The 26,417-nt window shown below is 36.7% G+C and overlaps 1 protein-coding gene across 1 annotated transcript; it reads left to right on the top strand.

Annotated features, from left to right (window-relative positions):
* Positions 1-3,498: 3,498 nt before the first annotated feature.
* Positions 3,499-24,796, top strand: poc1bl (POC1 centriolar protein homolog B (Chlamydomonas), like). The gene is made up of 12 exons (XM_077196202.1): positions 3,499-3,802; positions 7,745-8,179; positions 11,454-11,623; positions 12,501-12,690; positions 12,821-13,006; positions 16,701-16,818; positions 18,579-18,755; positions 19,984-20,115; positions 20,220-20,330; positions 23,021-23,173; positions 23,334-23,487; positions 23,955-24,796. Exons 2-11 carry the CDS (start codon positions 7,803-7,805, stop codon positions 23,460-23,462), a joined length of 1,743 nt encoding a protein of 580 aa, XP_077052317.1. The 5' UTR covers positions 3,499-3,802; positions 7,745-7,802; the 3' UTR covers positions 23,463-23,487; positions 23,955-24,796.
* Positions 24,797-26,417: the final 1,621 nt, after the last annotated feature.

The following is a 26,417-nucleotide window of genomic DNA, read 5'->3' as shown; positions in this document are numbered from 1 at the left end:
AGAAAAGGGGCTGTTCTAAACAGGTAGGCTATTACTGAACATGCAGTATCTGCAGACATAGCCTACATTATAACTTTAAAACCTTATATTTTAGAAACATACATATTATATTCGTATAATATCGTATAATTATATTAGGGAAACGGCTACAAACCCCTGTTTTATGCATACCAGGCCAGTAGTGGGCGATGTCACGAAACAAAGAAACACTACAAACCTAAGGGAATCATTTACAAAAACATGCTCTTTCATGGGCTGTTAACACGACACCATTTTTAACTAAAACCGGAAAACTTTTTTTCTACGTTATTTTGGGGGGCTGAAAATGCAAAGTTTGCTAAAGTTTTTGAAATCTCCGTGTAAACTACAAAAACGCAAATTTGTGAAACCGTTGACATGAGTATTATTACATATTCAGTCTATATGCGCGTGTAATGTTTCTTTACAAAAGTCCCTTTCACACAGAGATTCCGGAAAATACACGGATAAAGTGACCTGGGATTTGACCCGGGTTTGTTTGACTTTGGTTCATTCACACTGCTAGTGATTTTCCGGAATCAGAGAGTGCGTTCACACACAACCCGTAAAGACACGTGACATCGATGTGACATGTAATGTCTCAGCAGCGTCTATAGTTTGCTTATGAGGTGCGATTTCTCTCTCGAGAAACCACGCTTGTGCATTTTTTCTCTGATTCGATCATAAACTAGCGCATTACGTACCGTTTCACGCTGGCGAACGATCCCAGCTTAAGCGCCATCATTCCGACACGGCATTGATTACGGCTTTTGTTCACACAGCGCGCGTTCCGGGACTGATCCCGGCAATGTTACTTGGTCCCCAACCGGGCATCGATCCCGGCATCAATCCTGGGTCGTGTTTGCGTTCACACAGAAGGTGTTCTGGCAATTTCCCGGGATCAACGCGCTGTGTGAAAAGGGCTATAGTGACATCGGCAACTACTGGCCTGGCATTCAGAATACAGCGTTTTTAGTAGTTTTCACGGATCCGTGTGAACGGGATCATTTTGACAATGTTGTCGTCTGTATGCAAAAAAAACACAAGAAAAAACGTTTCCATCTTTAGTACATTATTGTCATGTACTAAGAATGTTTAGAATAGATGCATGCTCTTTTTTTGGACTCACCTATTCAGCTAAATTGGTAATTGTGATTTCCTTTCTTGGAAGTAAAAACATGTTGTGTTTTCAGTATTTTATTGGCTCCAGGGCCACTGGTGCTTTATCACAAAACAACTTGGAAATTAAGGACTGTGTCTTTAAAAGTCGTCATGCTAAAAGCACCAGATGGAGTCCGCCACTAGCAGGACATGGTGGGAAGGACACATCGATTCTTTCCAAAGAAAGCAAACTGGGTGTGAACAGTGTAGAAATGCCATTCATTAGATAAGGATCTTACAATTATCTTTTGTCACTGTGAGTGCATCACCGTACATGAAAGTCACCAAAGTTCTCTTTACACACAGCTCTTGATCTTCCACTCTTAGAAGAAAATGTACGATTTATGTATAATGCATTATAAAAGTTTTTTAATGCACTAATTATGCCTTGTAACGCATTATAATACACTGTATGGTCTCTGTATGGATGATAATTGTAACCACAGTTCTAATACACCTTTAGAAAGTATAATGTATGTGAATCTGTGAATATTGTAATGCATTTAAACTTTGGTTATAATTATTCATGAAAAGATATAATGAATTATAATGTACATGAATAATTTTATAATGCATAAAGGCTTTAAGTAAAGTGGTACCGAAAATGTTATGTAGGGTTCTGTCAAGCACTTCATTTACAGTATAGAGCGTTTTAAATGTGCCCATGGGATCGTTATATGGATTGTTTTAAATTATTTTTAAATTAAATATTTTTTTATGAATTAGTCAGCTCGTTAACATATTTTATCAGTTGAAAAAAATAAAAGAACTTGCTAAACATGAAAGTATTGTTCAATAAGTTAGGATATTTCTCCTTATATAACCTTTTTGGTATAAAATTAAATATTAAAATTAAATAACAATCATTATTTTTGTCTTGTTTTCCATTAAAAATATCTAAACACTATTAAAATAAATATACTTATTTGTTTTTTGTTTTTTTTTGTGCAAATTGTGTGAGAAATACTTATTTAGAGACTATCTTCTACATGTTCCCAGATGGCCTCATAATTCTCAGTAAATGTTGTAATATTCATGCCTAAAAATATAGGCATAATTAAATTAATCTAATATGTTCTCCGAAAATGTTATTATCTAATGATCAACTTTTCCTGGAACTTGTACATTGTTGTTTAAAAACAATAATTCAAGATGTTCTTTGAAAACATTATTATCTCATTTTAATTAGAAACTTTTACTGGCAAACAAGACAAAATGCTGATTAAAGAAGTTGATTTTTACAGTGTAAAGTTATGAAAACTGTACATGGTTGTTTAAATCAATTATAATGGTAACATCTTGGCTATAAATTCAGTGTCTCAGTGTCCATTTGAATTATGTAGCATATAAAACTATCTGAGACACAGTTCTCGGTTTGATGTCTGCCTTGGGACAGATGAGAATGAACATAAATGTTTCAGACAAGAGTTATTCAGTGCATTGGCAGGGCAGCAGCTCAGCTTTCTGTTCAACATGCCGCTCTACACTGGCCAACAGTTCATGTTCCCTTGTCAATAATTACTTCTGATCTATGGTAACAGTAATTATCATAATGAGTAAAGAAAATCAGGTATTTGTGGTTATTTCATGGTATCCACACATGCTGTGTCATGGAAAAAGACTACTAAATAAAACCCCTGCCTATGAGCTGTTCAGTGAACTGTATTTAATATATTTACATTAGTTGAGAAACAAAACTAATAGGATTGTGGCTTGTGTGCTGAGCTGGAAATGATTTACAGGGCCCAGATATACCTGTTTCACCTGTACAATAGAAAGGTAATACTGAAGCACAGTTAACCCTATCATGTCCAGAGACAATCTAACAGTCTTAACAGTCTAACCTTGAACATAAAAGTCTTGCCACGTTGCAGAATGTGAGTTTCTCTGCAATTTGAGGCCGTTGTTGAGTCAACATTAGAAAGAATTACAACATGCTCACATATTCTGAGCATCCTCCAGCAACACATGAGCAAGACTTCAATGGCAACATTATGATTGCTCTGTACTTTTGTCATTTAATATTTTTTAATGAAAGATTACGGATTTAACTGCTGTCTAACTTTAGCAAGCACTGTGTTCAAATTCTTAACCATTTATGCACATTCTTCTTATTTGTAATTTAAAGGAAATTATCTCTTAATAAAACAACCTGTGTAGCCTATTCTTTATAGGCTGATTTAATAAGAGCATTTTCATTTGTCTGTGTATTTTAATCCCTTATAAAATATTTTAAAAACATTCGAGAGTGTGAATATTAAATGACGCACAGGGGCTCTTGAGTGTTCAGCTAATGCACGCACATTGAAGAACTCCAGCCTTCCCATAATGCTCTGGTCACGTGGTTCACTTTATGAAGCCCAGACTGTCAAATCTGAAACTTCCTGGGGTGCGATGCAGTACATGCAAGACTATGACATTCACTTCATACATGTAACTCGTCAAAAGATCGCCCGTTTGTAAAAACTCCAGCTGCTGAAAGCGATTAGCGCGAGCTGCAGTTGTGTGTGGAGTAGAGCGGGTTTGTTGTTTGAGGAGGATGTGTGTGTGCTGACAGTGACACGAGCGGCAGGCGAGCTGTTCCTTATACTGTATGTCTAACAGCACGGCATGAAGAGATCAGGTAAGATCATCAGCTATTGAGTTACTTGAGTCTCGTGTATGTATGTGGGTGAGTGTGCAATATGAACACGTTATGCATGTTAACGAGCCGTCAGTCAGTCAGAACAATGATACATTCGATGATAATTGTTTGAAGTGAACCGTTCACTCATGTTTTTACACGGAAAGGCACTGCTCGGCTGTATCATTGTATTTTGGATGAAAATTTACCAGTTATGTTATAAACAGTTCATATGTTATGGGTTAGCATAATTTTATTAATAGTTTGATGATGACATGTGCTTCTGCTGCATCTTTACGAAGTGATCTCAGATTACTGAGTGTGTGTTTGTTTGTTTGTGTGTGTGTGTGTGTGTGTGTGTGTGTGTGTGTGTGTGAGAGAGAGAGAGAGAGAGAGAGAGAGAGAGTAAAAAAATACTCTGGTGGTACCATTGTGTATTGATAATAGTAGCCTACTATAACCATATGCTTTGATGTATACCATGCTGTTGAATGATGCCCATATTTCTATGAAATGTTGTATAATTCAAGCTCTTAAAGAATTGTATTACACTACCATGCATCATGGTACCACCATGTTTTCAATTACCATATTTCTTTGTACTTTGGTATGTTTTTGTTAGTTTCTGAGTGTTGAGAGAGTCAAAACTCAGTCCTTGTTCGGTACTGCTACTACTTATTTTGGAATTTTACATTCTTCTTTTTTAACAAACTGTGTTTTACTTGCCTAAACTAGCTAAACCAGTTGAGTAGCAATTCAACCTGGCTGGGTGACCAGCTGAAACTTGGAAATAAATTTTTTGTCATCTGGATTGTCTGAAATCCAGAAAATATACAGTACCTGTCAAAAGTTTGGAAACATTATTTTTTTTTAATGTTTTTCAAAGAAGTCTCTTGTGCTCACTAAGGCTGCATTTATTTAATAAAAAAAATCAGTAAAAACAGTAATATTGTGAAATATTATTACAAATTAAAAGTTATTTATTCATGTGATGGCAAAGCTGGATTTTCAGCATCATTACTCAAGTCTTCAGGGTTCCATTATAATAGGAATAATAATTTTTTTTTTTTTATTACAATAGAAAACAATTACTTTAAATTGTAATAATATTCCACAATATTCCTGTTTTTAGTTAATTTTTGATTAAATAAATGCAGCCTTGCTGAGCATAAGAGATTTGTTTAAAAAAAAGTATTTGTTTCCGTACTTTGACATTACTGTATATTTTTGATATTTTGATTTTATTACATTTTTGGATATTTTTTTAAAGTACATTTTGTTTAAATATCCAAAAATGTTATTTACAGTGATGTTTTGATATATGGGTGTGTGAGTGACAATTACGTAGTAGGAAAAAAAAACTATAAACATTTTTATTTTATGTAAAATATTTTAATCTATATCAAGTTCAAGTTCTGATGTTCTGGTTTGAGGACAGGTGGTTTTAGGGGGAGTGAGTGGTAATGTAATGTCATAATTTTAAAAAAGAGAAAATGGAAGGAAATGCTACATAGAATAAGCAAGTGATGTAGGTATTTAAAAAAAAATATGTCAAGTATAGTTGTGTTTCGATATAAATCTGACAGTTGAAAGGGAACAAGCTGCAAATGGAGAGCACTTGTTCGACAACTAAGTCTGGATATGTCAATCATTTTGGGCTGGTACTAACTCACCTAAATTTAAGCGTCATCAAAGTCCTGTTATGTACAGTAAATATATCTAGGCCTATTGCTTTCAGCAGGAACTGTAAGACAGCTGTAGTCTGTAACACAGATGTTCTGGCTCCTGATTCACATGTAGCAGCAAAATCCATCTTACTGTATACATAATAATGACAATGTTCTGACTAAACCCTCCCTAGATTGTCTGGTTGTCACATTTTTCCCTGCTTATTAATACAGCACAGACAGTCCTTTCTATCATCCTCATCATACTCATGTTGTTTAAAACCTGTATAACTTCATTTCTTTTGTGGAACACAAAGGGAGAAGTTAAGCAGAATGTCTGAGCTTCTCTCTTCCATACAATGAAAGTAGGTGGTGACCAATGGCACTAAAAAAACACTAAAAGTAGCCCGTATTACCCAGCAGGCATTAAAACCAAAGTCCTCTGAAGTCATATGACAGTTAGGAAATTTAAGCTATCATTCACTGAAAATCTTGCTTCGACAGCTATGGTCACCATTCACTTTCATTATATGAAAAATAACAGCTTGGACATTCTGCTGTGAATTTCTCCTTAGTGTATTATGGAAAAAAGTCAAATGGGTTTCAAAAGACATAACACGGTTAAGCTTTTAAACACTTTTGTGCACAAAACCAGTTTTTGAACCTTATAATTTAAAGGTAATAATGCCACAGAGGTGATACTCGAGCTTCTCAACCCTCAAGAGCTGCAGTTCCCCTGCTCTCCCACATCCATCTAACCTATCAGGTTTAGTCCGGACGTTTTTATGGGTGCCCAGTCAAAGGTTGCTTTTAGAGAGCTCTCCATTTTGTAATCCCAGAAAGCTTTTGTCTCTTGGCTTGGTACCAGTCTTTTGGAAAGGGGGAACTACATCTTCAATAGATTGGAGCAGGAGAAGAAAACACCCTTTTCATAATTTTCAAAGCCAACTTAAAGGATAAAAAATAATATAAATAATACATTTAAACAAAAAATGCTACAATTTTGTAAAAATAAACACTTTTAAAATGACTCACTTTTCTAGAAAATATATTGTTTTTGGCCATCATTTATTCGTCAAATGGTTGTAAACCTGCATGAGTTTCTTTGTTCTATTGAACACAAAAGAAGATATTTTGAAAAATGATGGAAACCAAACAGATGCTGGTACCTAATTGACTTCCATAGTATGAAAAAAAATGATATGGAAGTCAATGGGGATCAGAAACTGGTTGGTTATACCAACATTCTTTTGTGTTCAACAGAAGAAAGAAACTCATACAAATGATGATGGAATTTTTTAATTTGTGTGAACTATACCTTTAAAGTGTTGAAACACTTTTAGGCCCACTTTACTTTAAATAAGGTCAAACATGTGTATAAGAAATGTACTGGATTCATTTTATATATAATTTATAATACAATGGTTATATTTATGACAAAGTTTTGGAACATTTTTATGAGTAAATGTTTTATAACAGGCATATGGTTTCAACATAAGATGTGCAGTTAAAACCTATACGTGTGTTACTATTTTTAAAGAGCACACAGAAGTGGAAGCAATTTAAAGCAAGCCAATAGGTATTTATAGCATCTAGTTGGATCTTCTGATAATGATCTGAGTTTGTTTTCATACATATCTTCCCCTCTTTTCACTCGCTTTTGCAATTTGCACACATTCATACAGTAAGCCTGTATCTGCCATCAGCTGTTATACTGCCAAACATTTTAACCACAGACTCCCAAATATTTTAAGTGCATTGATGGTCCATTTACATTTAGTGTGCAGTCTTGCTGCAAATATATGTGTCCGTAAGCAACATTCATTATTAAATGAGGTTAAAATGTTGAAGTGTTGTGATTGAGGAATGGGATTACTGTCTCAGACTGTCTGTCTGTCTGTCACGACTACTGTTCAGCTAAATCCCTGCATGCTGAAATATTAATGCAGCTCAATTATGTGATTACTCCGTTACCCTCAGTTGATGATGGATTGTCTGTATTCAACCCCACAAATTCAGCTTCAGTGATTGGAGCTGGCGGTTAGCATGAGACTTTAGTCACACACCCTGGGATTAAAAGGGCACATTGAAACAATGTGTCTGAATAACATGTTCCGTTTTCAGTTAAAAAGATAATTTTACACATTTTCTACTTGAAACACTCTTTTTTCGTAAACAGTACATTGTTCATTGACAAGGCTTTCAGTAGATCAGTCTGGCCAATGTATCAGTCTATCACTAATCTGCACCTTCTCTTTCCTCTCTTGCCCTTCAGAAAGGTGGGAGTCTGTGGCTCTTTGACTGGTGCTGTTATTGGTGCTGGCTGCCAGGTCATGAAGATCCGCTGGTCGAGGAAGGTGGCTCTCTTGGCCAAGGTCGGCTTCCTCTTTTCTCTGCTGTGGCTCTTCTATCTCCTTATAGCCCGTTCTTCCCCGTCATCTCTGGCTAATAATGGTGGTCAACGCGGCATCCTGCCCCGTGACCTTCCATCCAATGAGGGGGAGGACTCCGACATCCTCCTGCGGCCTGTTTACGAGAAGCTAGCACCAGACTCCAACGCTCCGGGAGAATATGGCCGAGCCACTCGATTGACTCTCAGCACTGAGGAGAAGAAAGAGGAGGAAGCCAGCATTGAGCGCTATGCCATCAACATCTTCACCAGCGACAAGATATCTCTCCATCGCCATATTCAAGACAACAGGATGCACGAGTATGTCTTCCACACCTTACCTCACATCAATGGGCTCATTACACACCCTCCTACCACCTAACATTGCCTAAAAGCTGGCCCACACTTAAAGATTAGTTCAGATTTTCAAAATGTGAGAGACCACAAACATGATGATAAAACAATCATAGATTTAACAGTTTTGTTTCTATAGTGTGTGGAGTGCCGCGATGTAACCAAGACCAAATACCACATGCTAACAGATTCGCGCAAAATCTCTCACCGTCAGACGTGACTTTAGAGTAAACAAACATGGCAGACGACGGCCAAGGAAAATGGCGATAATAGTAGGTGTGTCCTGAATCGCGTACTTATGCACTATTCTAAGCCATTTTGTAGTATAAATAGTGCGGCGTTCACACTGAAAATTCTAAAAAGAAAAAGTGCACTTTAAGTACCCGGATAATGCACTTATTTAACCGACAAAACCAAGTGTGTAACGTTGGACACTTCACGCCCTCAACTGTCGCAGCTTTACGTAGTGATGGGGAAGGGGCTATCAGACTCCGATGTTGAAAGACAAAATTAACGTATTAAGTTCATACACTACACGGTTGAGTTCATGGTGCATAAAAATTTTATAAGTTCATAGTGTATAGTGCATCATTTGGGTCACAGCTAGTGTTTGGACTGCTTTTTACAGAAAATGTTATGCTTCTGTCTTCCATCAGCTCGCTTTCTGATTGTTTCGTTCCACGTGACAATCTACAGTGTGTGCGTGCGTTTGTTCTTGTGGTTCCCCCCACACAACAGGATTTTTGTTCGGAAATATTCTACATGTTTTCCGAGCAGATTCAATAATTTTTTACACGCATCACACCTCAGGGAAATCTGATACGATAATCTGTAGATCCATCAAGATAAGCGTGACTTTACCTAGGATTGTTGAAAGGGGAGAATTGGGCCCAAAATCAGCCCGATTATCTTGTAATGTGTAGTTGCCTTTAGAAACCACATAGCAACATTCCGAAAACACTATAGTAACTATTTAGAACACCTATCAACAGTTTAGCAACCACAGAAAATACCTTAGCTGCTACAAAGCAATATGCTAAAAACACTCTAAACACCTTATCAACTGTATAGCAAAGCCTTGGAAACCACCTAGCAACACAATAGGAACCATCCAGAACACCCAAGCAACCACAAAGCAAAACGCACCTTAGTAACTGTATAGCAAAGCCCTGGTAACTACATGCACCTTAATAACTGTACGGAAAAGCCCTGGAAACCCCCTAGCAACACCTTAGCGATCATCCAAAACATCCCAACAACTGCATGGCAATGTTAAAAACACTCCGAACACCTTAGTAACTCTATAGCCAAGCCCTGTTAACCCCCTATCAACGACACGGCAACCACCCAAAACACCTAGCAACTGCATAGCAACATGCACCTTAATAACTGTAATGAAAAGCCCTGGAAAACCCCTAGAAACACCTTAGCAACCATCTAGTACATCCTAACAACATAGCTAAAAACACTTACATGTAGAACACCTTGTAACTGTATAGCCAAGTCCTGGATAGAAATGTATAGAAATGTCCTGGCAACCACCAAGAATAAACTAGGATCATGTTGGTGACTATGCTTGTCATTGCAATTGTATTTATAGAGGAATGTGGCGAATAAATGCATTACATTATATTCCATTACAAATAAGCATGAAAAATAAATAGGAAATGTGCTTGTTTTCACTTCCAGAGGAATTGAAATCATGTCCTGAATGGTGATTCCTCAGGGGATTTATCCACTTCAGTACACCTCGCAGCTTTACAGATGTTGTCTGTTGTCTGAAACAAATCCATTGCCTGCAGCCAGACAACATGATTAAAAATGAACAACAATAGAAAATAGAGCTGGGACGTTTTCTCAGAACAGCAATGCTTTTGTATGAGAATAATTGTTTCATGGTTCTTGTCACACAATAATGAGTAGGGTTCAAGCTACTGCTCTGAAAAGAGAAAGTGTCCCCTTGGAAGACGAGAAGTGAGACAAATTGGATGTTTTTTCTCCCGGCAGTCTTTCAACTGCGCTCTGGTTGCCACATCACAGGCTCTCCTGGAGATCACACACGACAGGAGCACATTTCTTGGCATCAGCAGGGATTTTTATCGGTTAATGTGAAGTTCTTTTACTCGCTTTCTGAAATAACTTTTAGGCAAGTTAGTTCTTGTCAAAGACTTAAGCATAAGCCAGAAATTATGCTGTGTTTTTTTTTCCTGGTGCATTTCTCTTTGTAGCAATAATTATTGTAAATGTGCACAAATGTAGTTGCCGTCAGTGAATGTAGATTCTCTAGAGTTCAAAGAGTTCAAGGAACACAATGAAGTACACATTTGTTTGATCAGAAATAGAGTAAAAAAAAAAAAGTAATATTTTGAAATATTATTACAATTGAAAATAACTGTTTGCATTTTTGTTTTGAAAATGTCAGCATCATTACTCCCGTCTTCAGTGTCACATGATCTTTCAGAAATTATTCTAATGTACAGTTTTGGTGCTCAAGAAACATTGCTCATTATTATTAATGTTGAAAACAGTTATGCTGCTTAACATTTTTGTGGAAACTGATAGATTTTTCTCAGGATTCTTTGATGAATAGATAGTTCAAATGAACAGCATTTATTTGAAATCTTTTGTAACAATATACATGCTGTCACTTTTGATCAATTTAATGTGTCCTTGTTGAATAAAAGTGATACTGTCTTTCCAAAAAAAAAAAAGGTTTGAACGGTTGTGTATTAAACATTAAATGATTAGTATCTTTTATCTTTGGATAGTTCTGCAATTTTTAAAGTCTCTGTCTTAAAGGGTTCAAGTTGTTACTCGGAATGCTGTGAAAATGTTTCTGGCATGTCTGTCTGTCTCCCATCTCTCCTTCAACTTTTTTTTTTTTTTTAAACTGAGAATCTCTTTCTGAACCAGAAATGTTTGCAATGCTTACAGATTTTAAATTGGAGGAAATCAAATACAAAGAGAAGAGGAATAAAATGTCTTGTTTTACAAATTGAGAGGTGACATTTATTAGTAGTCAGATTCCTTCTTCACAACATAATTTTCACGTGACATATAAGTCGTCATCCATACTGCAGGATGAATGTGATGTCAGTTTCACAGAGCTGTGTCAAGTTCCTCTATGTTTTAGATGTTCACATTTGCACATTATAATATGTAGTGTTTAAACCACATGATCTGAATAAATGCCAGTTTGCTTAACCGTCTGATTAACTCTTTCTCTTTTTTTCAATGCCAGATGCAAAGCAAAGAAGTACAACATCCGTAGTCTGCCTACAACATCAGTGGTCATAGCATTTTACAATGAGGCCTGGTCCACTTTACTCAGAACCATCCACAGTGTGCTGGAGACGACGCCAGCCGTCCTACTGAAGGAGGTCATACTCGTAGATGACTTCAGCGACAGAGGTGACGTAACTCTTTCTAGACAGACTTCACGTTTTTAAATCTAAAATTCCACTAGTTTAAAACTACTTTTTAATTATTTAGGTCCTTTTCCACTATAGAGGAAAATTTGTCTCATCCTGATTGGTCAGCACTTCCACAACCAATTAATAACTAAAGAATATGTAAGCAAGAAAAGTTTTGAACCTATTAGGTGCTACACTGATAGGTGAAGATGTATGAATTAAGGCCTGGTTACGCCAAAAATGATAACTATAAAGATAACTATCATTTTTTTTATTTTAATAATTTATTATTGAGTAATATTTTACCATCCACATCAACAGACAATAGCATTCTGTTTATTGTATGTGCACTCTGCAGTTGTGTTGTCTATCACTTTAAATGCTCAAGCTGGTGGATATTGATTGGTTGTCAGTGTTTTTGTCATTCATCAGGAAAAAATCGTTCTGAAATTATTCCAACAATATCGTTATCATTATAGTCTTGATGTGGACTGCCCTATTCTCATAGAATTAGAACGATTAATCAAACTTTTTGTTATAGTTAAATGTATCATCCTTGGTGTGAACAGGCTTTAATAAATCCTTATTACGTTTCATATTACTTTTATGAAATGTTTATTACGTTTAAAAATCAACAATTTTCAACATGCCTTAATTGCATTGAAATATATTCACACATTTGCCTATGTTTGCATATTTCATGCTTCCTCTACAAAGTTCTGGATAGTAAGGTAGCCATAGTTATCATTCCATATGAGTTTTTATATTAGTTTTTACAAATGTGTCTACTTGTAAATCAGTTGTTTTCCTGTGATTTCGCCATTATGTGTTGGATCCTGATAAAAAGATTCACATTTTCTTTGCATGGATTACAGTGTACCTGAAATCACAGCTGGAACAGTATGTCAGTAACCTGGAGCGTGTTCGTCTCATTCGCACCAAAAAAAGAGAAGGTCTGGTTCGGGCACGGCTCATTGGCGCCACCTACGCTACAGGACACGTGCTCACCTTCCTTGACTGCCACTGTGAGTGTGTGCCTGGCTGGATCGAGCCACTGCTGGAGAGGTGTGACTTAAAATTGAATTCAAATGTAGCATAGAAACACTTCCATAATCCACAGTAACAGGTTTGTGAAGTGTATTCGCCAGGGAAATGCAAATTTTATATCGTTTTTTATCGTCTTTTCTATCATCAGAATTGCTGAGAATGAGACCACCATCATATGTCCGGTTATTGACACCATTGACTGGAACACATTTGAGTTCTACATGCAGACAGAAGAGCCGATGGTGGGCGGCTTTGACTGGAGGCTGACATTCCAGTGGCATGGAGTGCCTGAAATCGATCGCAAGACACGCAAATCCAGAATTGACCCCATTAGGTTGGTTTCTGGTCAACTTTTTCAAATCCAACTTTGTGTATTTCTTGGCAGTTTAAGAAAAAGATTATAAATGTTTAAAGGGATAGTCACCCTCGCCTGTATGTTGTTTCAATTATTATTTAAGTTATTTCAATTTATTTATTTATTTATTTATTTTTCAATTATTGTTTCGTTTATTATTTATTTTGTGGAACACAAAAGAAGAAATTGACCATTTTACTATATTTTACAGTACTACTATTTATAGTAGTATATTTTTTGTTAGTTTATTGCATATTTTATTGTTTATTCTCATTTTCTCTATTTTTACATTTAGATTTGCTGTCATTTAACACTCACTTAAAGTTAATATTTAAAGTAATTTAATGAATTTATGAAATGTAATACTTTTCATAACACTGTTATATGTAACTTTTATCATATCTGGAAATGAAAGGGATAGTTCACTCAAAAATGTATTATATATTTTTTTTCACATTTTTCTCACCCTCATTTGAAAAAGTTCATAAAACTAATCCATGTGAATTGAGGGGTTTAGTCTAAATTTTCGCGATCACGATCACTTTATGTGATGAACAGATTTAATTTAGGCTTTTATACACATAAACAATGATCAGCGAACATAAACAGAAGCTCAACCGAACCTGCTTGACACGCAAACCCCATTGGTTCATGCTGTAGTTCAAACATGCTGCGTAACACGATAATGAACCTCATTGGTTCTCACACGTCAAGCATGCTTGAGCGTCAGTTTACCACAAATGATGTAAGTGTTGATGAATGTTTATATGTGAATAAAAGCTAAATTGAATCTGTTCATCATATAAAGTGATTGTGTCTCATAAGACAATTTGGACTTAACTGCTCTATTCATCCGGATTAATTTTACGAACACTTTATGAACTTTTGAAGTGTCAAAATGGTAGCTACATCGAATATCAATGTAGAAACATTAAAATATCTTCTTTGTGTTTCGAAGTTTTACGAAAGTCTTAAGAGTTTGTAACAAAATGAAGGTGAGTGAAGGATGATAGAATTTTCGTTTTTGGGTGAACTAATATTTTTCTTACTGTACATTCTTATGTTATGAAGTCTATAATTGATTTTAGTTTTTAGTGTTTTATTTTTTAACTTATTTAGAAAAAATAGTATAGACATTTAATATTAGCCTTCAACCAGTTTATCATAATTATAACCCGTTTTTTATTAGTGGTGCTTGCCAAAGGCAAGGCATCACTATTGTTATTGTGCATACTTATTATTCGTCTTCTTATTATTCTGGACAAAGTTTGGCGCGTAACTCGTCCCGCAAATTTTGTCACAGACCCCCGAGTGAGGCGTCAAATCATGCGGCTCATTGAGTAGAGGTGTGCTATGACTTTTATGAGCGATCGGGTACGATGTTCGCACAGCGGACGAAAAAGCGGCCAAAAAAATCCCATTGACTAAACATTGCGGAATGTTCAGAATTTCAAATCCCAACCGACTTTTTCACACACACAGACACAAAGGGCCTGACACCCCTGCATTCTCTCCCTCTCTCTCTCCCTCAGAGGATTTATATTATCAAGCAGCCAATAAGTAATGGTCTAAAATCTTCATAGCCTCAATCTAGCAACCAATTACAGCACCCTAGAACCGTAGGCCATTTTTAATAAAGATTTTAAGAACTCTATAATAACTCTATAGTAACTATCTTTTACTATGTTGTAAAAAATACATGCTGACATCACAGCCCCCTGAGAAAGGCGTCAAATCGTGCGGCTTATTGAGGAGAGGTGTGCTACATCTTTTCTAAGAGATCGGGGGTACGGTAATTGCCCCAGGGGCAGAAAAGCGCCCAAAAAAATCCCATAGACTTAACATTGCAACAAACTTTGACGAGTCATAGCTCAGAAATCAGATTTCACAGAAACGTGTGATTTGCCACATTTGAAGAGGCTGACAGGCTCTGTAAGAACATACCTCACAATGGGGTAAAAGTTGCACCCCTGGGGGCAGGAGCTGCTCAAAGTTGCCCCATTGACTTACTATGGTGTAGGACGGCCCATGAAATGGGCCGTTCTACACATTGGATAGGGATTTTGTATTGAACATAGCTCTGGATCACAGTGTCATAGAGACAAGGGGACGGGCTCATTTTACTCAGATGACCAATCAGTCTCTCAGGATCATTGTGAAGCTATTAAGCCACGCCCTAGCAACCATTTAGAGCACCTTAGCAACAAGTTCCATAGACTTCTATTGAAAGAGATCAAAAGGATATCTCCGGATAGAAGTGTCATAGAAACACAAGGGTCAGTAAACAACCAATAATGAATCACCTCAACACTACGTAGCCCCTCCCTAGCAACCATTGTCGAGCACCTTAGCAACCAAAATCCATAGAGGGATATCTTCCATTCTGAATGTCACAGAGGCATGGGAGTTGGTTTATATCATTCACACTGACAATCAGCCTTTTCAGTTTCATGACTGGCAGCTGCAAAGCCACTCCCTAGCAACCAAACAGAGCATCCTAGCAACCATTTTGCAAGACCTATATCTCTGCATCAGAACATTGTATAGAGATGGGGGTTGGTTCTTTTGACTCATGCTGGCAAACAGGACTTCCAACATGCTACACATGCTAGCTGTGAATAGCTACATGCTAATAGCAATTAGGTAAGTGCTAAATCATGCCAAGAAAATGCTAAGAACTCCAATAGTAACCATCTGTGACAACTCTCAACCACCTAGTAACATCATAGCAACCACCTAGAATACCTTAGCAACTGCCCAGAACACCCTAGCAACCACCCAAAATTCCCTAGCAACTGCTTAGCAACACCATAGCAACCACCCAGAATATCCTAGCAACATCATAGCAACCACCCAGAACACCCTAGCAACTGCCTAGCAACCACCCAGATCACCCTAGCAACCACCTAGCAACCTCATAGCAACCACCTAGCAACCTCATAGTAACCACCCAGAACACCCTAGCAACACCCTAGCAACCACCCAGAATACCCTAGCAACCGCTTAGCAACACCATAACAACCACTCAAAACACCCTAGCAACCGCCTAGCAACCACCCAGAACACCCTAGCAACGCCCTAGCAACCACCCAGAATACCCTAGCAACCACCCAAAACACCCTAGCAACCACTCAGAACACCCTAGCAACCACCTAGCAACCACCTGAACAACATGAATAAGCCATATCTCAGCACCAGAACATAGTACAGACATGTTTGTTGGCTCGTATGCAATCATGTACCACACCCTAGCAACCGAGTGGCGAGTTTTGCCACTGCAAGCACCACTTCACATTTTCTTCTGGTAATGTACATTCTAGTTCATTATTAAAGTTTAATTTTGGTGCATTGCTAAATGAAAGTTATAATGGTTTGGAATGACATGAGACTTTTAAATTGAACTCTCCCTATAAGCCACCCAGACTTCCAGTAAAAAGTTTTTGGAAGTTATTTTCACAAGGAAATGTGTATTGTGTTGATTAACTGCAGTTCAGTGAAAAAGATTTAATTTTCAGACCTAGGTTTACATTAAAATGGTAAAAAAAGAGAATGATTTCTTTCCAGGCTCGTTCGAGGCCAGAACCTGAGGTGCTCAACTGAAACTAAGAAGCACTTACCTGCTAGGGAATATCTCTGATGAATTGCCAATGATCTGCTGCTTTTCGCTTCACAGGTCTCCCACTATGGCAGGGGGGCTCTTTGCCGTCAGCAAGGCTTACTTTGAGTTTCTGGGCACTTACGACATGGGCATGGAGGTCTGGGGAGGAGAGAATCTGGAACTTTCTTTCCGGGTAAGACACCTGTATTTTGTACTCCTGCTACCTATTGTACTGGTAATTTGCTTGAGAGACTGAGCATTTATAATTAGACACATCTCTCATATTGGATTTCTTTTTTCAGCCTATGCTTAGAAATGAAGATTGATGGTTAATACCATGGAGTAATCTTTTATGCATATGGAAACAGAATACAACGCTCTATCTTCTAGGGCTGTACGATGTTCATGTATAATAGATGTGCTGTGAATTGGAATTCAAAAGCATGTGGGAAATAAAGCTGGAAAATGCCTAAAAAAGAATTGTGTCGGTGTCTCAACGGATCTACTGCGCTGTTGTCATGTCATGTTTTATTTCTGACAGGCAGTGCGTTTCATTGAAATCAGATACTTTGTTCACAGAAAATGTTGAGTTTGTGTGCAAAAATAGTATGTGAGATGAGTCGAATCTCAATAAACAAATAATGATGCTCTAGATATAAATGCTTGTGGGTTATTAGCTTTCATTTAAAAACTGAACTGTGACATTTTTTCAACATTAAAATACTTTATCATATTGTATTTTAATATGCAGAATAGAGTGCGGATCGGGCCGAATTTTTTTGTCCGAGCCCGGCCCGCGTCCGACAGAGCAGAAACCGAACCCGACCCGAGCCCGACAGGCATAAAGATATTTATGTCCGAGCCCGACCCGAGACCGACAGTTAAAATCCCATTTTTTTTCTCATACTAATGACACATGTGCGTTTGTTTGTGTGGAAAGCCTGCTTTTATGAAGCAACTGTAGGAAGACATTCGGAAATGTCAGCAGGATGAGTGCATCAGCGCGCACGGAGAAGCAAGCGCACTTAACGCAGGCGCGCATGCACGTGTTTCGTTGTCACGGCTACATAAACAAATTTCCGCACACAGGAAGACAGATGTTATGGTAATATTTTACATGTATTTTAATCACAAAAACGAACGTTTGCATCACGTGAAAGCATCAGGCACATTGGCTACAAACATAATAAGCTGTTTTAAATTTAAAATGTTCAATGCCATATCGCGCTGATGTGACCGAGCCCGCCCGAACCCGAACATAATTTCTAAATATCTGTCCGAACCCGGCCCGGCCCGTCGGGTATCCAGCCTCTAATGCAGAACTATACTATTTTACTATACTACATTATAACTAATGCAGTCAATCGTAGGTGGGTTTTTCCCAAAAAGCATACACATTGATCTGTTTTAGCATCCTAACCATATTGAAAACAATAATGATTTTTGCCATTAATTATTTGCAATTATTTATTTAATAATTTAATTTTAAAAAAACTTTATTTATATATTTAGTAATAATTTTTTCTTAATATTTATTAATGTCGTGAAATTAGTAGGTACACATTATATACTTAACTTTATTTTAATTATTTAGAATTAATAAGGTGATTAATAATGTTGCATTATTTGCTATTTATTTATTACTTTGATTATTATATTTGTTCAGTACTTCACATTACAATTTCAATAATGGAAAACCACCTACAATGTCTTTTTTTAAAATCAGAAATTCATTTTCATGGGTGTAAAGTCCACGTTCAGAAAGTAAAAGTTCTCCAAGGTATTTTGTTCCAATCACCTGGATTTGCTAATTCAGACAGGAGACGGAACTAATTAGTGAAATCAGCTGACTGAGTTCATGGGTGGAATAAACTTATGGCAGGACTTTTACTTAACACCTCTGTTCATTTTGATTCATACTTATTTTGAACATGTTTTTTTACTTTGTTACAGGTGTGGCAGTGTGGCGGGTCTTTAGAAATTCACCCATGCTCCCATGTGGGTCACGTTTTCCCCAAGAAAGCGCCGTACTCCCGATCCAACTTCCTTCAGAACACTGTCCGTGCTGCGGAGGTTTGGATGGACTCTTACAAACAGCACTTCTATAACCGAAACCCTCCAGCACGCAAGGTACACCTCCATCCATCCATCCACCCACCCAGCACAAACTGTCAGTGGGCGGCACCTCTTTATTAACATCCTGTGTTGTTACATAATCAAAGGTGTACAACCATTGTATTATTTCCTCTTTTAACTGCTTCAACATTTATCTAGAAAAGTGCTGTTCTCAAAATTGCTCACGTACTCCTGAAGGGGAAACAACTGTGAAAGAGATAAATGATGCTCAGGTTTTGCTTGAATGCGTTCGTTCTCTCGGCTTACAGTGTTTGTTCTTCCTTTGGCTGTCTTTGAAAAGCTTATTAGCTGACAAAGATACTAAAACTAGGCCAAACATATATTATATCACCCTGGCTGACTTGAATGTGGCATGTAACTCCATATTACTTCACAGACAAATTACATTATTAATGTGATCAAATAATAAATCATTCTCTGGTAGCCACAACACCAGATGCAACGAGTAAGAATATTTGTCCTGTCAATATATGGCTGTCATGAGTTGTTCATGTACCTAAGGTCTGAATGCAAACACACCCTTTTCATACCTGTGTGAGGTGTTACCTAAATTAATATTATCTTGTTTACCTGGTTGGGTTTCTTTGGCATTTGGCGTGTTGAAAGTGTGTCGTGGCAGTTCTTGTGTCAACATTACAGGACAGCGCCCTAGAGGAAGTACTTACGTGGCATTCTTGTTTGATATCTTTGAAGTTGCAACTAAAATAAAGATATTAGAAAAGTTATTAATATCAGTAAAGTTGATTAAAAAATCGAATGGATAAAGCAGAAAGGTTTTAGTGTCAGAAAAAGTATTTGTTCTAGTTTATTTATTTGATAGGGACAAAGCGTGTTCATGAACACTTGTATAAATTACAAAATGTAAACAAGCCGTATTATAGCAACATTGCTACTATACATCCGCAGTCCCTAGGTAGGTACACACAAGAACAAATACTCAGCTATACACTCAACTCTAAAAAGAGACAATATACCAAACACATTATAAAAATTTCTCAGAAAAATATTTACACAACTGATTCGTCATCAGCCACTTCTTCAGATGATCTTTAAAAGTGTGATAAGTAGAACATTTGTCTTGTTGACTGCGGTAAAGTATTCCAATATTTGCTCCCTATTACAGATAATACTTTCTGACGTGTGGTCAAGGCAGTCCTACATAGATTTCAGTCAGTAATCTGTAAGCTTTGTCTTGAGGCCTGATTTTAATTTGCTCTTGTAGGAATCTTACGGGGATATATCTGAAAGGGTTGTACTGAGAAAGCGGCTTCAGTGTAAGAGCTTTGAATGGTATCTGCAGAACATCTATCCCGGCCTGCATGTGCCAGAGGACAGGCCTGGATGGCACGGAGCGGTAAGGGACTAATCTAATCTAGTCTAATCTAATTCCTTCTGGAGTTCCTTTTTGATGTAATTCTCGCTATTTTTTTTAATGGTTTTACATCTTTCCTGGTGCAGGTGCGTAGTGCTGGAATCCACTCTGAATGTCTGGACTACAATGCCCCGGACCACAATCCCACAGGAGCTCACCTGTCCCTGTTCGGCTGCCATGGTCAGGGCGGTAATCAGGTAACTAACACCAATATTAATGCTTCTGTGGAAAAATGTATTATTGGGAAAAAATAGCGATTCAAAATCTGTTCTTTCAGTTTTCACTGTTTTGTTGAATAATAAAAAGCATCAAAAAGTCTTCAAAAATCTTTTTGTCACTAGGCCCACATTGTTATTGCAAAATACATTAATAAAATAAATATTTTTTTAAATGTATTTGAACATTTTAATAATGGAAATGGTCTTTTAAAATATCCCAAAAATAAACGAATACATAAAACCTACTGCTTTGCATATTATATTTATATAATATGTAATATTTACATAATATTTTTACTGTTTTACTGATGACTTACACAGCCAGCATGTAAATGTTAATATTTCACCAACAAATTGGAGTAGAATCATAATTCAATTATTAAAAAGTTAAAAATTAAAAAACAAATATTCTTTGTTCAACTAAATTTGATGAATTAATTGATTGTTAAATAAACTTTATTTTCATTTTCCCAAAAAAATTATTTCAGTGTTGATTAATGAAAGTAATTAAAAAGTTTAGTATTTAAGGCACAGTATGTAATTTTCGCTGATAGAGGTCACATATTCAAAACAATAACAAAGGCCTAGCTTGATGACGCTGTGAAGGAGCGGGGAATGAGGGGAGTGGTCGTCTTCACCTTAATGCAAAAATCTTACATATTGTGCCTTTAATACAATTCTACAAAAAAAGTAATTTCACTTGGAATTTCCAGCCAAGAGCATATCGAATATTTGGTTTCGGCCGAAACCTTTCATTTCGGTGCATCGCTACTTAACACCATATAAGCAGAAAGTGGTGAAGGAGAAGAAAGTGTTCTCACATCTATCATTAATATGGCAAATTTGAATTTGAGGAAGAGAACGAGATTTGAGAATAGTCTCCCGCAGGGAGTTTACCCCACATTTTAAAAGCCACTGTCTTATCCCACAGTCTGATATCTTCAAAATGGATTAAAGGGGGCTTTAATTAATTACATTTCTAATATTTGCCAGAGCTATCGAGTAACTTTAAAAATGAGCATGAGGTGCTTTCATGTCCAGTTCTATAACACCTACGACAGCAGATGCAGGAGATCCATCAGACCCTGTTCGTTGCGTTTGCAGCGAAACAAAGCTATCTTTATTTGTGCAGAAACATAATCCATCCTGAGATGTGCTGCCCTTCTGAGGTTTGTTATTTATCTAGTATCACAGTTGAAGAAGTGAATGAGTTGCTGGGGATGTATATGTAATGGAAAGGGCAACCTGCAAATGTGTCCGGTGGCTTATGTTGCCGCTCTGCATTAAGGGACATGGTGAAGTAGCACCATGTGTGAGTGAAAATCAATGTTTCTAAAGCCTGGACTGAAAAGGAAACCTTAGCCACTTCTCCTCAAAGATAGACATCTGTATGAAATATACATGTGGATAATGAGACTAATGGTGACTGCAGTTTGAACCAGAGAGAGGTCACATCTGTCCATCTGGTAAACACTGAACATGGATTATTTCACTGAATAGCTGCACCTTTAAGTTTCTTCCACCCTGTTTTTTTCTTTTTTAACTCCAGCGTTCTAACCTTTACCCTCAAAGGATATACTTCTGATCCTCTGCTTCGATAAATTGTTTGCTTATGAATTATTAACCGGGCTTTGATTGCTAACCACATCCGTGCAAACATCCGTATTTGTCGCTTAAATGACATTTGCTGCTGAACATTTTTCGATTTTGTAGAGGAATGTTTTTAGTGATTTTCAAATGCAACAAATATTTTCTCAATATTTTTCAGCCTCTTCTATTTCAATATTTATGCATTCGCTATGAATGTTTTAAGCTCATTTTTTTTCCAGAGTATCAAACATTGTAGCCAAGTAGATTCAAATGATATAATGTGCATATATATAAATATACACGTTATTAAAAACATATACACTACTGTTCAAAGGTTTGGGGTCAGCAAGAATCATCTATTTTTTTGGGATAATTTATGGTAAGAAATGCTTCTTGTGCCCCAAATCAGAATATTAGAGTGATTTATTTAGGATCATGTAACCCTGAAGACTGGAGTAATGACGATGAAAATTCAGCTTTGACATCATTATAGTCACTCTGGCACTCTGTAAAGTCTCCTCCAGCACATCCCAAAGACTTTCAATGAATTTAAGGTCTGGACTCAGAGGTGCGATTCATATGTGAAAATGATTCTTCATGCTCCCTCCTAACCATTCTTTCACAATTTAAGCCTGATGAATCTTGACATTGTCTTCCTGTGTCTTTCTACATGGTTGTTTAAGAAATGAAAAGCTACACACTCCATCAGGGTTAGGGTTAGAAGAACCGTTGCCAAACATATAACATGCTGGAAACATAATAATCACCTTGATGACCCATGATGACATAATGACCCAATCATAGACTCTTAAGAATTTGCCTATTTAAATAAAAACAGCAACTTTTCGGCCGGGCAGTGTGTATATATATATATATATATATATATATATATATATATATATATATATAAAACATTATATATCATGAAAATTCATTAAAATTGGCTATTTGGACTCAATAATGGATTGAACTTCCCAACTCTAACACCATCACCATGTATGAAAACACACAAAAGCCAAAGAAATGTGCCAAAATACATTTCAAACAAAATGAAAATTTTCTCTCTCCATCTCTCTTAGTACTTCGAGTACACATCTCAAAAGGAGATCCGGTTTAACTCTGTGACCGAGCTGTGTGCTGAAGTCCAGGATGGATTGACACACATAGGGATGAAGCATTGCCCACAAGACGGTGCTCCCGTTCCTCCAGGCATCGTGTGGGAGTTCAGAGACGTGAGTCTGTTCGCCTGTAGCTCAGTTTATCACTGGCGTGCCATCAGAAAACAGGAGATTAGAAAAAACCTTGTTTGGCATGTTATTGCGTATCAGATATGCTTTCCTGTAGCATTTTCATGCCTAAATTGATCATTGTCTGGCAATTGTGTCTTTTCAGGATGGCAGCATATATAACCCTCATTCAAACATGTGTATCACGTCCTACCGCAAAGAAGATGGCCGTACTGATATCCAGATGAGAAGTTGCTCTCCCGGAGACAAACACCAGCGCTGGAACTTCGAGTGACTTTAATCCTTATGTGAACGTAAATGTAAGTGCAATTATCAAAAGGAACGTCTCTTCCGGGTGGGCATTGAAAAAGGCATAAAAATGAGACCCATCCTCCATATAGTGCCTTTGCAAACCAAAGCGGACATATATTTGTAGTGCCAATTCTTGCGTTTCCTTGTTAGAGACGTTCAGTGTGCTATTACAAGTCTAAAGTGCATATTAGAACTGTTAATATCACATTGTAGCAAATTCAACCATCCAACGAACATAGTGTTGTGTTGGAGCAGCTTTTTTGTTTACATTGATGCACTATATGCTTTTAGTGAATCATTAGACTAATCTTTAAATCTACTGCACAGTGATTTTATTTAATTGTACCAGAAGTGACTGATTTGAAGATGTTATGAATGGGTTTGTCTTGATTGTGTTGGTTTCCTAAGGTATTTTTTTGTGTCATTTTGTGACTGTTTTCTTTTCTATTTTGTTCTTCTTTTTTTATATTGTTAGGGTATTTAGGGTCTTTTCACCTTATTTTGTGCAAGCTTCATGGAGGATTTTGGCACACTGGTGTTGATGGAACTGTACCAGCATTTAAAGTTTCACTCAAACTAACGTCAGTGTTCAAATAGTTTGTTAATACGTACTCTTCATTTTGAAGTAGATTACAGGAACTGCAAATCAGAGTTGGAACAAAATATTAAGCAATTATGGACCAAACTTTTCAGATCTTGCATGTTTTTCATTGGCCTAAACCCATTTTACCTTGCATTTAAGAACCAAGTTTTTCTCTACTACCTATTTGAGAATTGTCCCCTTTACCTGTAAATTGTTTTCCTTGAAAAAAATGTATTGTAGGTAATTTATTGACTCAACAGAAAGTGCCTCTTCAGCCTGATTCCTTTCACAAAAGTGCTCATTTATCTTCACAAATCGGAGTATTACAGTACTTTACCATGGTATTGGCCAAAGTAAAACGTTCAGAAAATGTGCAAAGTGCTTTTATCACGGGTCTTCCAGCATTTAAACATTCAAAACTCACAGGACCATCGGTAAATATCTTAAAAGTGCTATATCGTAAATGACTGTACATGGATACCACATTTATTTTTGCACTAAAATGGATTTAAAATGGCAACATAAGTTTTTAGATCTCATCCTTTGTAATTGTCAGTGAACCTAAATTGTTTAATATGGATTGTGGGAAAGTGATCATGAAATTACTACTGATAAAGTACAGTTTGTGGTGATCATGTGTTATGCTTATCGACTGTAATGAAGTATTTTTGGAACATGGAAAGAAAGTGCAACGTATTTTGTCTGAATAAATTAAATTAAAGTTATAAATGTTACATCTGTTGTGATGGTTTGTTTATTTTAACTGACTTTTCCTTGACTTTCTGTTGCTGTGCCATCTAGTGGTGGCAAAATGTGCTGTGGGATTAGACTCAAAATATTTCCATAATATTAGGATTGTAATGCATGCAATCAGATAATGTTCCCTGATTTACATTACCTTAAAATAAGGTGTTCCCTTCACAGTTTTACATTTGTGACCTGAGTCTCTTATACAAACCAGATAATGAGGAAACCACAAAGGAGGTTCTGATTGTGCTGAAATGTTTAATGGCACAATCTCCAGGTGTGCCACGCAATTACATAAATTAAGCTGGAGGTCACTGAACATTGTCATCATCATGTTATATCTACAGCACGCATAAATTAGGCTGTATTTTCCCCTATGACTTGGATTGTGGGTAGTTGGTGCATGATTAATACTCTTAAACAGAAGCTGTCATCTTGTTGGACCTCTGAGAATATCGCAGCAATGAGTCCTTTGTTAATTGCCATCTTACACATCACATTTCCCTTAAGGTCATGCAGTGGTAGGGTAAACAATTAGATTTTTCTTTATTTAGATTTGGGCTGTAGTTTGCTATTTGCTATATAAACCGACAATTCTTTTTTTAAATGGAATATTGCAGTATTTATAATAAGTGATTTATCCATTATGTGCTCTTGTAATCCCTCGCTTTTGCAGCGACATCTCTTCTCTGATGATTTGTTTACTGATGCGAGGGCGGGACAACCTGTCACTCACATGAGATCGACCAATAGCAAATCAAGTCCTGTCCTACCTACTTCTTCTTTTTTTTTTTTGGGTTGAGAAGCCGCTTCACTCGGATTCACATTACAATAGGGAAGAAAAGACTATTGCAGCTTCCGTTTCATGCTGACTTTAAAAGGACAGTTGATTACACAACCCTGATAATACGTGCAAAACTCTTAAAAACACGCATAGTGTGCTGGATTGTATTAGGTGTTATGAATATATCAGCCTATATTTTACATTGATGGGTGATTGGAAATGTCAGAAAAGCTATTCTACACAGCTCTGTGTTCTGTTCATACGTGGTAAATGACTGTGCAACATTGTGTGCAGTGTACCATAGATTATTACAACACAATAAGAGTGTTCAATCAAAAAAGTGTGGCACTCAGATTACCATCTCACCTCTCTGATGGCCTAATCAATAATTAAACATTCATTTGGGTAAACATATTTTGCTTGCTACATGGATCATCTTACATATTTTATTCTAAAATATTTGTTGTACGAAGTGAATGGAGTCATGGTAGGGGGAGGAAAATATTACAATATTTCTATGGGTGTGTATATTAGACTAAGCCCTACCAATATTTCTAGCAATTCTGTTACTGTATACAAATATAGTGTCATGTTTTCCTTCCTAAATTTTAATTTAAATCTGCATTATACTTATTAAAAATGTGTTTATTTTTTATTTTTTTGTATAAAAAAAGAGCTGTACAAGAACTCGGATTTTTAGTTTTTTTTAACCTTTTAATAAGTCATTTATTATTACTAACACATCATTATCATTTCATGCCAACAAGAAGAGGAGCCAAATAGACTAGCAGGAAAACTTAAAAACATCAAATTATTAGAATTCT

The sequence above is a fragment of the Siphateles boraxobius genome, unplaced genomic scaffold, assembly GCF_051911475.1.
Source record: "Siphateles boraxobius isolate OS27281-9 unplaced genomic scaffold, OSU_SipBor_1 35, whole genome shotgun sequence".
Taxonomy (NCBI): Eukaryota; Metazoa; Chordata; class Actinopteri; order Cypriniformes; family Leuciscidae; genus Siphateles; species Siphateles boraxobius.
The sequence above is the reverse complement of the archived record's forward strand: the minus strand, read 5'-3'. Positions and strand labels throughout refer to the sequence as shown.